Raw genomic sequence first — 20,401 nt, forward strand, 5'->3', positions numbered from 1 at the left:
GGACGACGACGCCCACTTTTTTTTTTTTTTTTTTTTGAGCTAGCTTCTTAGTCCTTGCGGACTTTGAGCAGCGGGTTGCGTATACTGTGACTGCGGGAGTCGACTTTGCATGAACGAGAGTTACCGTGAATGTTAACTTACTTTTACCGTCGTTACATAGCGATACAGTGGCTAGAATTTCTAGTGACTGTAATAGCGAGCTGTGGCATAAAAATGTACGCTCGCGTCTTGATTAGATTACTGTAAAGTTCCTGCAGAGAACGCCCTCCCCCCGAAACATCGCCCACTCCCTTGGTGAAATATTCAATTTACTGAAAGACTCCAAATATCGCTCACCCCGTAAAATCGATGCCCTTAGCGCCGATGAGTGAACAAAATAAATGCGAATCATCTATTCATCTGTTGATGCGGCCACTGAGTCGTCCATTCCGCGCTTGACCCGAAAGTTTTCCCGTCTCGAATTCTCTCTTGTTATCTCCGCAGTTTTGATTGGCGGTGCGGCCACCTTTTCATAGTTTCTCGCACCTGACCTGAAAGTTCACCCATCTCATATTTTTCACTTGATTCGGTGGGCGTTCTTTTGTAACTTTATGGTACAGCAAATGCACTGCGCTGGGCTCTTCATACAAGTAATTAGTTGATGTTGTTTATTACGTTCTTGCTAAATGATGATCAGGAGTACGACAAATGACCATTTTTTTTAGAAGAGCGAGCAAAATCTCCGGCCCTACTCCAGCCTCCCACGCTTCCAATGGTTCAGATGCGTTTATGAACTAGCAAAGCTCTTTTACGCTTTTAAAATCGTGTTGGGCAAGGTAATATAGGTAACTGCAAAATTATTACAATATATCTTACTCATTTTATGTCGAAATATGTAGCGGAGGCGTGAATTCTGGTTAATGATTTACTTGGTGCTAATTGTTCCCCCTAGATGGCGTCGTCGACGTCATGTCTTCTTTTTTTAAACTCTACAGCAGAAGTATACGACTCTTTTAAAAGAAAATTATTGTATTGTGAGATTTTAATCTAAAACATCCAAGATTCAAGCTATTTCAAGTGTAAGCGAACAGTTCTGGGCAACAAACTTTTGTGTCCTTTGTTTTGAGACGAATTCGCCAGATGTCGTTACTTGGCAGCCGGTAAGCCAGAATGCAGAAACCACAAAGTGCAGTTCTTTTGTTTTGAGTGGCAAACGGCTACTCTTGTTTCCGTTAACACGGTAAAGCACGCTAAGGACACTTCATTCAGAAGGCCGGGCTTACCAAACCACAATTTCCTGCGATTATGACTTGATGGGAAGCAATGAAATGAAACTCTTTGGCAGGAGTTGTCGTTACGGGATGCGCATGCTCTTCACCTTTTTGCGACTGGCGCAGAGAGAATGAGCCGCGACAGCGTTTGGGCTTGAACTGATTTATTCAGCCAGCGTGAGCACATGTGAGCGTGTGCCTCGTGATCACAAGCAGTGCCCGGCGTCGTCCAAGTGCTGCGTGAGGAGCTCCCGCCTTTGTCGTCGGCGCGGCGTTCCCTTGGCGCGCCGTTCATTTGTTCGTTACAACCTCATAACTGAAACAACATTGAGGCTACGCTCAAAACACAGAGGAGGGTGCAAAGAATCCTTTTGGATACAGCAGCCAAGAAAACAAATGAAACTGATGAAACTCATACCAGAAACGGAGCGCTGAGCGCTCGCACTGTGCATGTCGTTGCCCCTGTGCTACTTGTATCCTTCCGCAAAGAACAGGTGAGCGTCGAGCCGAGTGTGTAATCGCTTTACGCCTTGGTATAACACAAATATCTGGCACAACATAAACGGAAACGGACCCGAAAGATGTTTTTTGTAGCTTTCTGGTGTTTTTACTCTAGTAAAAAAATGCTTAAAAATCAACGTCGGACTAACACGTCGCAGATTAGTTCAAGAAATAGCCGTTGCGCTGCGATACCATCGACCCCCAAAAAACCCCATCTCAGGGGCCATTTAATGAGCAGAGACTACGTGGGTCAGGAATGTATTTAGGGGCTTCTGAGTCTCCCAATTTACGTTTTCTGTTATCGTCTTGATTATAGAGGAAGAGCAATGTTCTTGCTGCATGGGGAATAAGCATTGGTGAGCACTGTGCCACGTGTTCTGTGCTTGGGCTTAGCAAACAGAGCTTTATTTTTTCTGGGAGGCACAAATTGCTGAAACTGTTCGGCCACTGGCACACACTTGTGTTCTACTTCAGCCCCCTCAAAATAAGCTTGTGGCTATGCCGCTAATGTCTAGGGCTGCGTAGTTACATGGGTGGGGAATTCCACACTGGATGTGAAGTCGGGCCAAGTGTAGTTTTATACTAGTGTATATTAGAGTAAAATCTGTTGCTCAAGTGCCCGGGACACCATGGACCCGGCCATTTTAGCTGGAAGTGTTTCATTCTTACTTGGCCTGGCTTGTGACAGGGGCAACATTAATTTCTTGCTCTTCTTCCATGAAGATTGTAAAAAAGTCCTTGATAAACGAATCCTTTAGAAGATATACTTTTCTATTGAGAAAACAACTTTAAATATTCATTTAACGATAATACTCTGGTTTTTGCAGCAAAAGGCAACTTTTGAGCTTTGACAAGACACACCAAAAAAAAAATGGAACACTTCTCCACGATCCACAACGCTGTGCTTATTGAAGTGCGACTTACCTAGACACTAGTACCAGCTTTCTCTCTAGTATATGTCAGTATGAATCTCTATGGGGCCAAGCACGTGTGCATAATTTCAATGAGACCTACCAAGTCGTTGGGCAGGAGGCCTGTACTAATTCCCTTCATGATAACACTTTTCTGCATTTGCACAGAGTTCTTCTGGAGGTTAGTGAGCAGGGTAGATGAAGATAATAGGTTATGACACAAGAACTGGTGGATGGTTAACTAGTTACCTAGCAGCAAAGGAGCACTCAACTAGCACTGCACCATCCTCCCTGCTGATTTGCTACCTATGCTTTGGCAGCCCACCAGTAAGTCAGCAAGGCTAAGTTTGGTGGATCAGAAAAGTGTTTACCTTTTCAACCTTCGCATGAGCCCCCCAAAAAAGTTGACGATAATCAGGAAAGGGTAAAAAATAAAAATTTGAGAGCCAGGGAGAGCATGAAACTACGTCGCAAACTAATGAGATGTAATTACAGTCATTACAGAATGGCATTTGCTGGTGTTCTTTGTGAATGTTTTCTGTTCTGCCATGCATTTCAGATAAACAAGGGCTTCCAGAATTCCTGCTAAATAGTCAAATAACTTATTACTGGAGTTAAATTGCACAATCCAGCCACAAATAAAGCTTCAACCCATTAATTTCAGTACCCCTTCTAAGGACACATAGTGAGTGCGTGACATGCCTAGTTGAGAAAAAATGTCGGGCCAGCCCGGCAACAGTTCGGCCTCCTGCTGATTATCACACCTAGGCCCACTCTACATGGTGCGAATCTTGCCTGCGGCGTCGCTGGTGCGGCAAAACGATCTATTTTTGTTGCTGTGGCAAATTTGCAAATGTTCCGAACAGTCGAATGTCTCTTGTGAATGCCGCTTGGCATATGGCAATTGTCGCAGCAGTGAAAAATGGAAAAATCGACCATTTCAAAGCACGAGCGGTGCCGCTGCGAATTCGTAGGCGAAATTCGCACAGTGTAGAACGGGTTTTAGACATACAAATCATTTGTGTACAAATTTCATAGGGGCTGAAATTACTTTTAAAAGGTAATTTGATTTCAGCAGAAGTTATTTGTAAGAAGTACTTGTATCGCATTTACAGTGATTCTTAAAAAGTGGTAATATCACTTGTCAATTACTGTTCAGTTTCTAGACACAATAGTGGCTTTATCAGGGGTGGAACAGCTTCGCCATTTGCGCCATTGAGCGCCAAACTTGTTTACCTGCGCCATCCTGCACCGAACCGCCCCTGTTGCGCCAAACTTGCTTGTCAGCACCGTCCTTCGTCGCAGTGCATGATTTACGCCGCTAGATAGGACCGCCGTGAAGCCCTGTGCCCGAAATCTTGGCTGAAACGTGCTGCTTTAGCTTCATCAAGGCTTTGAGGGGCTATCGAACTCTGCTTTGGCCTAGCCGTAAGGCTGCAGGCACTAGCCGCCATCTGTTTGAATTTCTGTGTGTTGCCTGCATGGTTGAGTTTGCTGGTGTCAAACACTGCGCCACAATCAATGGAGAATGACCAAAAGTAAAACAAACATCAATTCATTTCAATTCAACTTTGGGGTTAGCTTTGCTTAGAGGAGGACTGTCCAACATTAATTGTGCCTTCTGACAAGCTCTAGTTACTTAGTCTGCAACGTAAGTTCGTCGACTCTCGCAACCCTGTGAAGAGCAAAGACAAAGCTATGTTCATCTTTGCATGCATTGAAACTGCTGTTCGATAGAAAAAAATGCAAGCAAACACCTTGTTTTACGGAATGCCGCAGTGACTTCGCATAAACACTGCCGTTTACTGGACACGAAGCAAGGCCTGCTATCTGATCTCTTTCCTCTCTGCGCGTGAGGTTTGACCTTCGAACGGTAATAACGCGGCACGCTCGCTGGGGCCGAAGGTAGATAACTCCAAATTTTGCAATTCTCTAGATGTAGTACAACTGCCTTCCTAGTTCAGAATAGGTTTTACTGCATGGTATAATGCCTGAGATAGTAGACAGGTAAAAGGTATACATACTTGTCAGGGGAGGCACGATGATTCTGTGAAATGGTATTACATATATCTGCTCCAAATGGCATTTCTGGCTGCTCCAAACCTGCTCCAAAAATACCTTTCTGGCTGCTCCAAGCCTCCTACAAAATGCACTTTTGCCTGCTCCCAGGACTGCTCCCAAACCCATTGACCCTGTTCCACCCCTGCTTTATGGAGTGTCTAGATTTGTTTATTGCAACCAATAGGTGACCGATAAAAAGCGCAAAGGCTCATGGGTACGTCGTCTGCTCCAGGCACTTCCGGTTCGAGATCTCGCCTGGCCTCCCGTACGCCGGCGGCTTTCACGCGCGTGTGTGCGTGTTGTTTATTTGTCACAGGGTGCTTACCTTTCAGAGGAGTCCCTAGTAGGATTCATCGTTGCTATTCATTGAACGTGCGATGCATGAGCGTTTTTTTCTTCGGTGGAAACAGATAAACAACGAGCAAACGCGCGCATGAAAGCCGCCGGCCTACGGGAGGCCACGAGAGCTCTCGAACCGGAAGTGCTGGGCTCCGCAAGAGCAGACAATGTACCCATGAGCCTTTGCGCTTTTTACCGGTCACCTATTACTAAACGAGCTTTAACCTGTGCATCTGAAACATTGGCTGAGGTTAATGAAAGGGTATCGCACATTAAAACTCCCCAGGTGGTCAAAATTTATCCGGAGCCCTCCACCGCGGTGTGCCTCGTAGCCCAGGTGTAGCTTTGGTGCTTTAAACTCCACAATCAGTCAATGAAAAGGTGTCATCGGCCGTGCTTGAAGCCACTGCACTGGCTCAAATGAAGGAAGGGCTGTGTTGAGCAGTATCCAACAGTAACAAGGGTTTTTCTATACTGCTCAAGCACCACAAAAGCAGATATCCTCATTCCTTTAGCGCTAGAGTTGATCATTTGATTTGTAAGAGAACAGGCATAAATAATTGCGTGTATGGGGGCTTACGTACAGCAGCATTAACATTTGAAGTCGCAATGCTAGTTGTTGAGGAGTGCTGGGAAGCCAGGAGGAAAAAGTTCTGTCTGTCATGGCTAGTAAAGCCTCTGAACGTACACGCTGTATCAGTCCTGCAAACTTTGCTACAACAGCCACAGGATGGTGGCAGGCTTCTCAGGAGAAAAGAGAAGTCTGGAAAGACCTGCAAGCATCCTCTTCAATGGAGTGTGGAGCTTATCATTTGAGAAAGTAACTTTGCTTTGTATGCTTGTGGTACCGTGCAATCCAGAGCTCTTCGATGTAGGCAGTTGCGAAACTCCGCCTCAAAAAACGGCCCGCACCTGGACCCCCCTTCGTTGGATTGCGCGTACGGTGGCGCCACTGCGGCCGCCGCACGCACTATTCAAAAAACAAGCTAATTATTCAAACTGAAAATTTAACGTTAATTTTTGTCTTAAAGTGCATAATTCTTTTTTTTTTTTGTGCTTTCATAAGTTATTGATTGCTATCTTAACTCCGGTTTTTAGGTTGCGATTGTTTCTGCGTCCGCGCAACTGCCTCGACCAATTAGTGCTTGTGCGGGCACTCCGGCACAACAATAGGTCCGACCTGAAGTACTATTTGCAGTTATCGTTCGGCCTACAGCACATTGTATGCCAAAACTAATCCAGTAGCCGATCAAGCAGCTTTAAATAACAATTTTCAGCTTGCATGAAGCCGTAGAGATGACTTCCAATTTATTTTTTTGCCGCCAGAAGACCGAAGAGGACGCGCAGCAGACGACAGTGCACAAGCGACGGTTGACCCCACGGTCGCATTTCTTTTTGCTACTCTTGCTTTGTATGTATATAAAACACTTGCGTAATTGAACATTGGGCTCCTTTGGCATAACAAATTTACGTAAGTACTCAAATACCATTTTTCGTCCAGGTCATCGAGTGGCGAAGCAAGTTGTATAGTTTATTTTGTCACCAACAGATGGCGCCACTGTAAAACAAGATCCAAAACAGTGGACCAATCATAGGGCCACTTTTTGATGCATGGGGCCTATGGGAAGTTCGCAACTCCTATATCGAGTAACTCTGGTGCAATCCACCCAGTGGGTGTCCTTGTGACATCGCGTGCTGCTGCCTGTTGCCACGAAGCCGGGTGAGCTAGCTTGGGAAAGGGCGGCGAAAATGGGACCCAAAGCTTCATGGTGAACCCACCTATGCAGCCTCCTAAGTGGGATGAGGGGGCAAGCATTTGCCTTCTGCAGCAATAGCTGAAGGGCAGTTCTTCATAATTCGATAACTTGTGTCCAAAATTGATGTGACTAGCAAACCATCACATTTTTAAACTGAGAAATAAGTTTTATGCATTACCCTTTAGTGCAATTCAATTTAATTGCTGCAGTTATTTTATCACTGTCATGCATGACAAATTAAAAAAATTACCTAATGGTCATCAAGCCTTTTGGAATCAAGGCAGCCAAGGAAAGGCTATGTATCTTTAAGAGGGCCCTGGGCCTGGTCAAGAGCCTTTTCAGAGCTTTAGCAAGTCAGGCCGAAGCTTTAAACATGATTACTTCGGCTCTGAAGCTGCCGTCTCTCGAACCCTTCTTTTATGAAACGTTCTTGCACAACAAGTGTGCTGTACTGGTGTCGAGCTGACGTTGCCCTGGTGGTGCTGTCTTGTGCAGGACGGCGAAACGTCGGTGGAGTTTGCCAACCGGGTCAAGTCCAAAATCGCCGAGCAGGGTGGCTTGCTCGACCTGAACTGGGACGGCTTGCTCAAGCGCACGTATGTGAAGCAGGAGTGGAAAGAGCAGCAGCAAAAGGACTTCAGCCAGCGCATCAAGCTCACGTGAGCGAGGAGAGACTGCTGGGACACACACATGTACATAGCTTGGGGTGGTTTAGTTTCTACACTGGGCCCCTTCCAGCAAAAGGCTCAGGCAGAGGTGATAGTTTATTCATGTGGAAACAACTGTGTACAATCATTGTGATCAGTTGCGTACTCAGGCTCTGTATATATGCCGTCGTCCAGCGTTTGGCGTTGCTTGCAGAGCAGGTGGCTACAACTGCTCCCAAGTGGGCTCAAACTGTGATAACATGTTGCCCTTTCCAGGAGGGGGAGAGAAAAAAAACGAGGAAAAGATGGGACGAAGCCTGCCGAGTTGTTGATGGCATGAGATGTGCTTTCTCTGGATACCTCAATAAAGTTAAGTTTTGAATGCACAAAGCAAATCCTGCTTTGTTCGTGGCTACAAGATGCAGTGTATGACAATACTACAAGATGTGATGAGGCTCGGCTGTAGGAATCTGGACCTGCCATTGTGGAACACATTTTTGCTCTTTGGAATTGGAGCACTCTCCAGGTGAATTGGGTGGTGTGCTCTGGCTGGCGGGCCAGTATGCTCACACACCGTGGCTGCTTGAGTGCAACTAGGGTGGTTTGTTCTTTGGAGTGCCTCCACTGTCAAGACCAATGGAGGGGTGCTAGGAAGTGGACTTGTTGCGGAAGTAGTTCACTATCCTCTGCCACCGGGTCAGCGCCCGAAAGGACACTGTGGGCTTGATGCTGGGGGTGGGGCTGGAGTCGGTTGTGTGCGTGCTGTCGGCCGCCTGCTGCTCCGCTGGCTCCCGGCTGTGCTTGTTGCGCTTCCGGAGCTTTTTGTACTTGTTGCGCACCAGGTGCGATTTGGTGTGCGATAGCATGGCCCGCTTGAGCTGCACCACGATCTCCACCACGGCCTTGGCCACCTCGGCGGGCGGCGCCTCCTTCTCGGAGAGCACCGACCACTTCTCCTCCGTGATGCAGTGGGGCGTCTGGAAGGAGGCAACAAGGGCTTGGCTCAGAAGCTGCTCGGAGGCTGCACACCTGCTCGTGGGGCTCACCTCTAAGATCTTTAGGGGCACACCAAACTGGCCGCCAGCTGCTCCCCCAGTCGAGACTACGGGCACGACGAAGTGGTCGCTCCAGACAAACTGCTCCACTTCATGGGCTGCACAGGGACCCCCTGCGTGCAAGCATTGCGCCACCGCCCTCACTTTTTTCACCTGCTGCCTGGGCTCACTGAAGCCATGCTGTTTGAGCTACAACTGCACACGTACATTCAAGAACGCTAAAGAAGCTTAGCAGAACTTGTGCTGCCAACACAGCTGAAGTAACAAGAGTGTCTATTAGCGAAAGTATCTTGCAGTTATCCAAAAAAATGGCTCACAAACTGTACCAATTTTGTTATAATTTTTTAGAAGGAGAATGCTTTCAGTCCAGACCTCGTCTTTTTTTTTTTTTTTTTTTTCGAGCAACTAAATCGCTTTCATTTCTTAGAATAGCTGGAGCCAAAGTATTATTAAATGCTCACGTCCCCTACATTACTGCTTCAAGAAAAAAATGCAGTGTTATAAGGAGCTTAAAGTAGATCACTCTTCTGCAGTGCACTCTGTCCTTCACCTTTGGTTCACTTGTTACAATGCATGCTGTCGTACCTTCCACAACAATGCAGGTGTCAAAAGCACGTGCCACAGCACATTCGCGTTCTTTGATGGAGTTTCCGAGGAACAGGTTTCTCCCATAATTCACTGCTGCGAATGATCCGTCACTGTTCTGTTGCACTTTGCCCGTGAAGATCTGCAATGGACAGGCCGCAGTCAGACACCCGAAAGCTGACTGGGACTGATGGGCAGTCTACCTTGTCATCACGCTTGGGCAGGATATGGAAGACCCGTGGGTCAGTCTGACCGTTGTTGACCCGGCACTCGTGAAACGTCCTTGCCACCACATCAGGCGCTCCGAAGAACCCTCCAGTGACGACGGCTAGGTTGTGCAGCTTTGCAAGCTCCTTGCCAATCTCCCTGCATTTAAAACGCCAAGGGAAAAGAGGTCTGGCTGGGACAAAAGCCTGGATATGTGTTGCTTGACAGGAGTCATGATGATGCCGTGGCTAAGTGTGCACTGATGAACTTGCGCGACAAGATTCTTTGGGTGGCAACACAAAGCACCGTTGCAAAGCAAGACGCTGGTAGTGGAAAACACCTGTTCTAAATTAACAAAAAAAAAGAAACACCTAGTAAAGCCCTGGTCAGGCAAGGAACAGGATTTGAGACATGATGTGTGGAAATGGACAACAACTTGGCATCTAGGAGGAATGCCCGAGCGCAAAAAAGTATGCACGTTGGACACTTTTTTTTTCCTCTCTCGGTTATTCTGTAAACTTTTGGGACCGACTGTACTTGTGTACATTGAAGCGCATAGCACTCTGGTTTTGAGCTGAGAGGCCGAAACAGTGGCTAAAAAGCAATGCTGTGGATGTAGCAGCCCTACAGTGCTTGTTTAATATGTAGCCACATTTCTCTTGAAGTGAAACAGACGTGGTAGTAAAAAAAAATCCATTAGTTTTGGCTGCTGAGTCATTCACACTTGAATTGTACACTGCGTTTTTTTTTTTTTTTTTTTTTTTTTTTTTTTTTTTTTTTTTTTTTCTGAATACCATGTTTGACGAAAATACTGCTCGCAAGGTTTGCTTGTCTGTCGTGTAGTGCTGTATTGGCTGTATCAAAAAGTGGTTGAGTAGGTCGGGCAGCATTTGGAAAATGCCTTGCTGTATGTCTAGAGGCAACATTAACTGAGCTATGCTGCAATCGATGTGCAACAGTGTTAGTGATGACTGTGCTCCAGGTATTTCTGTGCTAGTGAGGCTGGGCCAAAGCCGATAGATTTGGCTTTAGCACAACTCAAGTTAAAACAAACCCAACTGAGCCCTGCCATTTGTCCCATCTGTGTTCATTGAGGGCAAGGTGCAATTTTGCTGCAAACGGCACATGCCATGCGTCAGTCATCACAATGCCACACCCCCAAAATTTCATCAGAAACAGATGGAGGGGAAATTATTGGCTATGTCGGATTTAACGGCAACAAACACCCCAGCTTAGGAAGATAATTTGGGTTGCGGTTGCCATGAATCCCGTTTCTGGAGTGTAGCTCCAGTCCATACCCTGTGGACAAAACTTGTGCATTTGGTCTTCTGGGTTAATACGTGTCTTGTAGCCGCAACACAGCAGGCTAGGGGTTTCATTGTAATGTTGGGGGGAGGGGAGGCGGGCATTTTACTTAATCACTGGAGGTGAACTCAGGGCTAGCACATGCTACTGTGTTAACAGTGAAATGAAGCTTTTATTTTTGCAGCCATGCTCACTTTATCTTAGCTATGCACTTCTGACGATTCTGAGATTATTCTCTTGTATGACGCTTCTTCTAACCAGTGACTGATTTCTCTAAAACTGAACACCAGGTGTTTGCAGAGAAACACAGCTTGTGCCCAGCACAGCCGGTGCATCTGGTCGGCAGTCTTCTCCGTGGCCCCGGTGTCTTGATGTCCTCTTCTGTTTGCTAACAACTGCATGTGTTGCATTTAGCTAGTGCTGGAAAGGGCCAAGCAATATGCTTACCCTGCTGTGTACGTGATTTCTAGCGCACAATGAAAGTGCAAATTTTGGCATTTTTATTTCCATATTTTGTTATTAGTGACGACCTTTTACTGTGCAAAATATTTAGAAACCCCCCTGTAGCACATTTTGTGTCTGAAGTTGGTAAACTTGCCTCAGTGTTTCCAGTTACCAATGAAATCAGCGTCTGTGTATCATAATAGTTATCAGTGACTGGGAACCAGGAAGGCTCGAGGGGGAGAAACTCTAGCAGCGGACCAAGAGTTATGTGCAGTCGTGTGGCCTTTGTCTTTGCTATGAACTTCTGAGGAACGCCCATTCGAAGTAGACCTTGTGTGGTGTGTCAGCGCTGAGAGCACTGTGCGCTCATTTTTTTTCTTACATGTGCATTTGCTCCTGCAGTTCAGTGTCTGTGTTACAGCTTTGACGCGCAGCTTAGCAGTGCTCACAACTATGTATAAAAGTCGGCTACTGCATCGCAGTGCATATTAGGAAGGGCCACAATGAACTGTGAGCAACGACGTACTGTATACTACTGTGGGCATCTTTGCCAGCTTGTGTGGAGAGTCTGCTGGAAATGTCACTGCCATGCTGCATTCGAAGGAGGCATTATTTACGCGTGTGTCCTGGTCTGTGTAGGCATTTCTCAAGAAATGAGCTAAATTAGCAGCCAGCTTCACTTGTGTGCCGCTAGCACTAAAAATGCGAGGCCAATCTTTGAGCGCATCACAGATTCACGTGTCGGCAACTAGGGTGCCGTTTTCAGGCCTGCCACTGTTCGGTCCCCGGGGGCATGAAAAACGCTATGCACTGTTGTTACTTTCTTTTTTTCTTTTTTTCGTGACAAACTAATGTAATGATTTTACATGGGGCTTTGTAAAAGTTGGTTACTGTGCTATGTGTGACTTCTCAAGTTGTACAAAGCAAACTTTTGCATTTGTTGTAAGTGCAACTGAATTGAAACTGACATCAGCTGTTGAACTGTTCGAGAGCTCAGTGGACAACCTTTAGTTTCCATGACGTCAACTCTCTTTATTTTTGCCGTTTTCTTGTGGGGGTGTGTGTGACTAAAAATAAACATAAAAAAAAAAACTCACCTGCAGATTTCTACGGACCTTGCTGACTGCAGCTTGCTGCTCCCAGCAATGTACACACACGTTTCTAGAGACGGAATCTCTTTCTTGATAAAGCTGACCTGCAGATATTGCGGGGAAAAACAAACGGTATACATGTGTGGGCAAAAAGCTTGAGCTAAGAAAGGAGGGGGTGGTTGTTCCGCTTACCAGGCACTGCATAGTGGCTTCCGCCGCAGCATCCTTGGGGGTCTCTGATGTGTCGGGGCTCATTGCACGTCTTATCCGAATTCGCAGTATGTTTTCAAACTGTGGGTTGTCCCGCTAAAAAGAAAAAGAAAGACGATGGTACTAGCTGTGGTTTTGGCATCCGGAGACATCCTTGTTCTAACAAGCTCTCACATCCTGTGCCCCCTTCCCTCCTCTTTTTTTTTTTTTTTAGATTTTTATGCAAAATACAAGAAGACTCTTTTTAGATTTTTTTTAGATTTTCATACAAGTCATCATGTCATTATTTTCTTGTCACATCGTGATTATTTGTTGCATGAGTTTGTCATAAAACTAAAAGTAATTCGTTCTCGGGAGGCAAAGCTACTCTCCACAATTAGTATTTGCATATCGGCACGGCTTCGTTACTACAGCTGTAATACTGCGCTGCTTGCATATTTCTGGCTTACTGCACTAGTTTTTGCTACCTTTATTCGATAAAGTAGCCATGGCAGCCATCTTAGCATTCATTTTCACACACACACACAGTGTGATCAACAAAAACTGTTACAGTGAAAAAAGTGCATAGCAGAGTTATGCCATCCAACCAGATGTGCTGGTAGCTACTCACACTGATGACGTCATTGCCCATCAGCGACGTGAACCAGCAAGGAATCGGGAAGTCATCGCACTTGACCAAAACCACGTGCTTCCTGTGCTCACAGTAGAACACCTGAAACAATTGGTTCCAGGTTAGCACAGTCAGCATGTAGTGTGTGGCACCGAAACTTGCCTGTTGTTCTGAAGTCCTCGACGTTGTGTACTCCTTCGTGATCAACACTATGACCACTTTGGCCTGGACAGCCTTTTGCTGGAATCGCTTGACTCTTTCCAGCTTCTCTCCCGCAAGCACGGATGCAACACTGACGTCACTGGCCTGTGACGTGAGGCGGCAAACAGAGCGATTCTCCGAGGCGGAGTAAACAGCATGCCCTGGACAGAGGAGAGGCACTGTTGTGACAACCATTGACTATGATGTGCAAGTGCCTACGCTTACCCGTGGAGTCGTGTTCACGGAGTGAGCTGAGCCGCTTGTGTTCCAGGATGCGGTTGTTGGCCTCCCTGTACATGTCGCTGAAGACCCTCTCGCCCTCTGGAATGGGTGCAAGCTCGCGCGGCGTGTTGGGGTTTGTGGGAATGCTTTCCGTGTCGGAGCAGCTGTCTCTCGTTTCATTCAGCTCGGTTGTGCTCCACACCTTGAACCTGTCCTGCTCGAGCATCCTGGCAATGTCCTGGGCCTGCAAAGAGCACCTGTTAGCCCCCAGTTGTGCCTGCACAGGTGCGAAGCATTCCTACCACATCCTTCTGTTTTGGATGAGCACTGATCACAATGAGCTCCTGGGTCTCCACGGGATCCACCGATTCCATCGCGCTAAAGGCGGGGGCGGCCTCTCTCTCAAAGTTCTTCAGCACCGCCATCTCCTCTTCGACAGGAGCGAGAGTGCCGAGATGAGACGAGCGCTTCATCTGCAGAGACAAGAACAGGGACACATGAGCCACATGTGGGGAAAGCGACTCCTTTGCGAGCGCTACCTTTAGGCTCGATGTCTTGCTGCGGCGTTCGGCAATTTGCTCTCGTTTGACCGTCTGCCTGTAGCGTTCGGCGATTTCCTTGGCCACTCTTTTCAGGTTGGTTTCATCCCACACCCTGTAGTCGTATTTGTAGCCCTCACCTGCAGCCGTTGAGCCGGCTGGCAAGCCGAGGTCGGGCTCGGACGTCGGCCGGCTCTGTTTGCCGGTCTCGTGCTCGGCAGCCTTCCAGGCCGCAATGTACTGGGTGGAGGCAAACTGGATGGCGAGGCACTCGGGGGGCCAGTTTTCCAGAAAGTTGACTGGAATGATCACCTTGTGCAGCACGTCTGCTAGTTTCACCTGGGAAAGGGGCGAACACGAGGTGAGAACGGTCTGTCCTTTGCACGTGCACGAGGTGAGGACGTGAGAACCACACCCCCGGTCAGCACTTGCCTCTCGGTTTGTCCACTGGGTCTTGCCATACATGGGGCTGATCAGGGGCACAAATAAGTGGCACTCACTCACTGCGTAGTTGAGCGCGTCCTGCCAGTCGCTTCCAATCTTAATTTCGTCAATGTCCTGGGATGACAGAATTTATTTTTTCAATGTGCTACAGCTATGCTGCATTACTATTTAACAAAATGGAATACTCACGAGGTACACACTGAAGTTCATCTTGTGCAACTCTTGTTTAAGGTTCAGCGCATGCTGTGCAGTCTCGGCTCTCACGTAACTGATGAGAATGGACTTCGGCTCATTTCTGAAATGAAAAAGGCAGGCAATTGCGGCTGATGGGACAATACCATGGCTTTACGTTCGCTCTTATAAGGCTGCGGGTCACAGGGACCCAACAAAAAGCTGCGTTGTCATTTCAGTATTTTTTATGGCCTTAACTTTGCCCATTTCCAGGCTCAGCTGAAGTTAAATTTCGGAACAATCCCTGTCTTTAACATGAAGCCTACCATATGCTCCAACCATTGGCATAGGCAGCCTCTAGTTCTCACTTCTTTGTAGTTTGGAGAAAGGGGGGAGGCAAACACCAACCCTGCATGCCTATGATCAAATGGCGACTACTGATATAATTCTTTTTCTGTTGCTAGCGATGCACCAAGCTTATGCGGCTTGGCATCTAATGTCGCCGTGGCCGTCATTCATTTCGCAATGCCCCTGCAGAAAAACAAAAGCAAGAACAGCCAGAATATTATGCAAAGTATGCCATCTGCATTTTGAGGTTTTTGTTTTTAACTTTGTTTCGAACTTTCTTACTTTTTTTTTCTATCGTCAAGTCCTTTCTTCCCCTCCCCCGTTTTTCCACTCTTATGGGTCCAGCCTCCCCTCAAATTAAATTCTGCTTATGCCACTGGCTCCAACAGACCTTCATTGTCTCTGCTGCGTTTTATCTTGTGCTCGTGCTGAAGACAAATGCTCAGTGAGTGCAGTTTGGGTGCTTTTTGCTTCGGTTATAGTGCATGTGCTGGAGCCAACTCGTTGACAAGTGAGTCAAAGCAGTTTTCAAGAAATTAAAGGGCATCTAGTAGTACCCAGGTTAGCAGTGTGGAGCCCTGCATTGTAAAATTACCTTTGCTCGGAAAAGTCTGCTTGCATCGGAGAGCGCAAGCAGTGAAGTCAAATATCGTGCTAGCTAAACGGGCAGGAAGTGCTGTTTTTACTCTGAGCGCTGTCACAAGGACTACGACGACGCACAATTGGAAAGAACAAAGCGCATTATTTCAGAATAGGCTTGCAGAGAAACAAACAGCAACGGGGCCATCGAATGAAGTGGTGCGAGCATTTGACAGTCAAACATGTCGATTGAGGCGGTGTTTAGCAAGCAAGTATTTGTGGTAACATGGTCTCCTTGTCGGAAACACTTGATCAAATGAAATATGTCCTCCTAGAGTCTAGGTTTGTTACGATGTGCAGTGAATGCAGTACAGTGCCTGCTTCCTTTCATCACACGCAAGATGTTACTAGCATGCATGACCTGGTACCGGAAATATAAGTACATAGGCAAAACATTAATAGAACATGCTTCAGTACAATACTGACTGTGTTAGACATGGTATAAATGGTACTTTAGTGAACTCTTCATACCAGTGCCAGTACATATGCAGCTCCTTTAACTGCAATAACATGTAGCTAGGGCTGTGAATTCACAAAATGAGACCACACGAACTTAATAACAAGAAAGCACAGAGGAGCCTGGACGAAAATAGACACATTTCATGCGTGCACGGACTTAGCATGCGCGTGCATGGATGTTTCTAAGCATGTGCACATGTGGACATTTACAAGGGTATGAGGAGGGTGAACAAGCAGTCACACGTATGTGACCGATTAAAGGATTCAGTGCACAATTTCCTAGAAGCACACCGCGCATCAATGCGTTTCTTTGTTTCTTTAAAGCAACGCTTTTTTTGCAGATACTGTTCTGGCGCTAAATCGTTTCGAAGAGATAGGCGCAAAAAGTATTATCGAGATCAGTGCAGAACTATAGAGTTATTCACTTTTTAATTTAATTAGCGGTGTTTCTTTTTTCTTTTTTTGCACATATTGAGTACCTAGTCAACCAGCCTTCAATCGCCGAGTTTTTCTACCTAGGAGTGCTTCCATTGCACTCGAGAGCTATTAACAAAACAGGAGTTTAATTAAAATATTTTGAATTTCGCAACTAAACCGAGGCTGTCCATCTGCTTTGATTGCTAGCCTCTGTTTACATGCAACTTCACGACTGGGCCACATCAGTGTCCTTGTTTTGTTTTATAATGCGAAACAAGGTGGCTTATTGAGCAAAAAAGCCTCCGTGCCAGGAACGTGGTGCAAAAATTTCAGCTCCTATATTCCCGTTGGCTGCGTTGCGACCAACAGTGCGAGCTTTAAAGAAAAGAAGCATGCACTTCAAGGTAGCACATGTGCATTCGCACAACCACAGAAAGTGGAGAGGGCGACAGCAACGACAATCACCAGCAAGCCAGGCTGCTCTGTGTGGCAGGAGACACCCTGCACCTTTCGATTGAACATTAATGCTTTTGCATTCGCAACTCGTAAGAAGTGCTTGGGTGTCCTGGAAGTTTTTATTTTCTTCACTGATGTGAGGTCTAATATTTCAGAACCCTACGAGTGCCTTCATGTTGTGGGTTTTGAAAGCATGCCATTAGCTTAGTTGCTTTTTCTCAAATTTAAAAATTCAGTGTGCGAAAGGTGTGCTTTGATGCCAGAGGTAGTAAGTAATTTGTTGGGAAAGCATTTCCAGCATGGATTTGCCTTTGGTTTCATTTAAACCAACACTTAGTGACCATTTATGTTTGCTGGCACCTGGTGCAGTGGCTACATTACACTACTAAGAACGGGGTGGGAGGTTGGGTTTCCGACTGTGCTGGCTGGCTGTTTTCTGATAGTATAAGAGGAAAACGAAAACTCTTGTTAAAGATTTTGCACACATTAGACACCCAACTGGTCTAAATTTATCTCGCATAGCCTTGGATGGTGCATAAAGTCTACCTTCGATTACCCATCAGCACTACTCGCACTTGGCAGGGGGGCTGATGCGTGAAGGGATGAGGCTTCAGGCAGGCATCCATATCACTTTATTGTCACAATAAGATGCTAATAACATATTGGGCAATGCCCCCAAGTATGTGCAGTAAGCCACGTGAAAAATAAAATATGGTGGCAGAGCTTGTTCGATTACAAAAAATAAAGGTAAATTTCGGCTCTGCATTTCGAGACAATTATTTGTAAACTGAACCATTGCATACAAGAGTACGCACTAGCGAGGGTTTCACTGCAGCTACTTTTTTCAGCGTGAATAGTTGCCCCACAGTATATTCCCATAAGAAGGGAAAAAATGCAGTGACATGCAGTATTCCAGGTTTCAGGCCACATCATGGCAAGTCATCACTGAGGGTTGATAAAAGATAGCCTAGAATTAACGCTTTTCAAACTAAAGCGCTAAGTTTTGCCGATCAGATTGGCAAAAAAAAATTGGCAAAGATCGAATCTGTGCCTTTTTTTTTTTACTAAGCTCACTCTCATTTCTTAGATCATAACATTTCTAGGCCATCCTTAAATTTTACGGCATTAGAAAGACACATTTCTTCCAATTAAAATGTGTAGTCCTGACTGCCCGATTGCGCGGAATATTTCTGGCCGCCAATGCAATGTGTGTCACCAGAAACCACGAAACTTACACAGTGACATGGAAATTGCAGTTCACTATGCATTTACGTGACTGGTATGCAGCAACATGAGCTTGCACTGTGTGTACTACGCCGCACTACGCAGTTCCAAAAGTCATCTTCACTGCAGAACTAGCGATGCCACGACACTTCGATATTGCAACTGAACAAGTTTTAGTTGTTTTCTTGAACTTCTTAAAGTTTTTCTTAAACATTTAAAACATGTTATAGGCTGACTGATCACAGCCCTTCTCTTTCCGGCGTCTGCTGGAAGTTGGGAGTCCGTGGGAGTAGGCTCTGCAGTGGACATGCATAAATAGGCTGCTGCTGCTGATGATGATGAAAGGTGGACACGAGCTCCAGCCCTCCAGCGTTGAAGCAAGGCGCTTTCCTCCGGAACTCACTTGCCGAACGGTACTGAGTTTCATTCTTCACCACCAATCGCTTTCCTGCGAGGAATGCGCTGTAACTTTCCTGCCGGGCGTCCTGCCCTAACTTATATATGTGCTTCGTGGCACGGACAAAATGAAACGAGCAGGGAACAGGCCACTTAAATGAGCATCATGGCCACATGACGCCTACCGCGGATCCACCATCTGTCAGATCGGTTCACGTGCATCGCCGAACATGTGCTGCGTTGGAAGTCTTCTTCATCGACGGGCACGTCGCGAAGAGCTGATGCTCGCTCCACGACGTAGCAAGAGGCTCTTCGTGGCGCTCATGGAGTCGTGAGGCCAGCAGTACAGTAGAACCTCGTTACAACAGATCTGCTTACAACAGATATTTGGATACAACAGACTGATTTGCAATGCTTGGTTGGTCTTCCTATCTGTACCATTGATTAAACTTCCTTTACTGCAGATTCTATTACAACATACATTCGGATATAACAGACCAGTTTGAAAGGTTAACAAGTCCACGTTTGCATCTCTAAAGTGGACTTTTCAAGTGCAGGCAACCATTCATTTGTTAGGTACGTTTTCAGAGTTTGTGTTTCTACCTCACACTTGTGATCAAACGAAAACAATTTGAAACAATTTGAAATAAGTGTGATGTCCTGGTAGTCAAGTGATACGATTTAGAATTTAAGTGTTATAGTGCAACAGATAAGATGCTCATATATGAAAGTTACCATCATTAAAACAAAAATGTATGCCCTCATACATTATAGATGGCTAAATCTCCAAGCTTATCAATGAGACCTTTACTTGGATTTCATTTATATTCATGTGAAGACAATGGAAATGCTACTGTAGGTTGAAGACGTGAAAGAGATTAATAATAGTATGAGTGAATCAAAAGTTTGAGGGGGTTCCATAAAACAGGAGCCCAGCAAATGCAAGAAGAGTCATGCATGTGATTTTGTGATGTGCTTCACAGTTTCGCAAGAGGATGAAACTGCTGAAAAACCCAAGTCATCCTGAAGGTTTCTGGGCCTAAAATACCAACCTGCTTAAGTTGCAACTGAATCTCAAGAAACGACCAGCATACTTTTATTGTGTGATTTGTTTTTAACAGTTGAAAAGTCCAAACTCTTGTTATAACAGACTTCATCCATGGTTCCGTAAAAGTCTGTAGTAACAGTGTTTGGATTGTTCATTCTTCTTTTATAGCAGACTGAAATCATGATCACTATCATGGTCTGTTGTAACGAGGTTGTACTGTACATCGGAACGTGTTTGCTGATTACGGTGCGTTAACCGAACAATGCACTGCGTGCTACACGTTTTTCCTGCCAGATGCCGGGCACGAACAGCAATCAAAAAAAGCCACTCAATGTCAGCACTGCTGCTCGCAACGGAAATACGATAGTGCATTCGGCGGTGGAAATGCATCACCCTCATGTGCCTCGTCTACGACGCGACACGGCTCAGTGCCTCCTCGGGGAGCGCGCGTATTTCGGCAGGGTAATTACGCCAGTAGAGACGTGACGTCGAGAGGGAATTTTCCGCTGACAGGAACTTTCCAGCGCCTCTTGTAAGCCTGCGAGTATGCTGTAAGTATGCTAAGCACAGTATGTCGAATGAGCTTGGTAGAGGCGATCAATCGCCCTCCCCTGCCTTAGATCCGCTCTTGTGAACGTTGCATAGTGATCGGGGCACTGGAACGAATGAAGTTGAAAGCGTGCTCAGCTATCATTCGCCATCTGGGCACACTTTGCCTCCTCAAGTGATATGAGTCATCCTTCAAACTTCACCTATTTCATTCCCTGGATGGGCCTATGTGGGATTGCCGAGTGCCATTAAAAACAAATTCTGTGACCTTTACGGTGTAATGTTGTAGCCAGCTCGAACCAGGGACATGCCGGT

General features: G+C 46.1%; 2 protein-coding genes across 4 annotated transcripts in view; one reads left to right on the plus strand and one right to left on the minus strand.

Annotated features, from left to right (window-relative positions):
- Gpat4 (Glycerol-3-phosphate acyltransferase 4) overlaps positions 1-12,158 on the plus strand; it is a 40,775-nt gene extending 28,617 nt beyond the window's left edge. The window contains exon 12 of the mRNA XM_077687739.1: positions 7,315-12,158. Coding sequence (XP_077543865.1) covers positions 7,315-7,482 — 168 coding nt within the window. The 3' untranslated portion in view covers positions 7,483-12,158. The remainder of the gene's footprint in view (positions 1-7,314) is intronic.
- Positions 7,571-20,401, minus strand: part of LOC144155987 (uncharacterized) — a 101,540-nt gene continuing 88,709 nt past the window's right edge. For 2 of the 3 annotated variants that reach the window (XM_077687736.1, XM_077687738.1), the window contains 12 exons: positions 14,569-14,674; positions 14,368-14,493; positions 13,936-14,274; positions 13,699-13,869; positions 13,400-13,640; positions 13,136-13,335; positions 12,974-13,075; positions 12,346-12,459; positions 12,160-12,257; positions 9,310-9,472; positions 9,107-9,248; positions 7,571-8,634 (listed from right to left, as the gene is read on the minus strand). In XM_077687736.1, the coding sequence (XP_077543862.1) occupies positions 8,114-8,634; positions 9,107-9,248; positions 9,310-9,472; positions 12,160-12,257; positions 12,346-12,459; positions 12,974-13,075; positions 13,136-13,335; positions 13,400-13,640; positions 13,699-13,869; positions 13,936-14,274; positions 14,368-14,493; positions 14,569-14,674 (2,323 nt within the window). In that variant the 3' untranslated portion in view covers positions 7,571-8,113. The remainder of the gene's footprint in view (positions 8,635-9,106; positions 9,249-9,309; positions 9,473-12,159; positions 12,258-12,345; positions 12,460-12,973; positions 13,076-13,135; positions 13,336-13,399; positions 13,641-13,698; positions 13,870-13,935; positions 14,275-14,367; positions 14,494-14,568; positions 14,675-20,401) is intronic. The other variant, XM_077687737.1, reaches the window with a different exon arrangement.

The sequence above is a fragment of the Haemaphysalis longicornis genome, unplaced genomic scaffold, assembly GCF_048455015.1.
Source record: "Haemaphysalis longicornis isolate Haplotype H1 unplaced genomic scaffold, Haemaphysalis longicornis Haplotype H1 scaffold_1, whole genome shotgun sequence".
Classification (NCBI taxonomy): Eukaryota; Metazoa; Arthropoda; class Arachnida; order Ixodida; family Ixodidae; genus Haemaphysalis; species Haemaphysalis longicornis.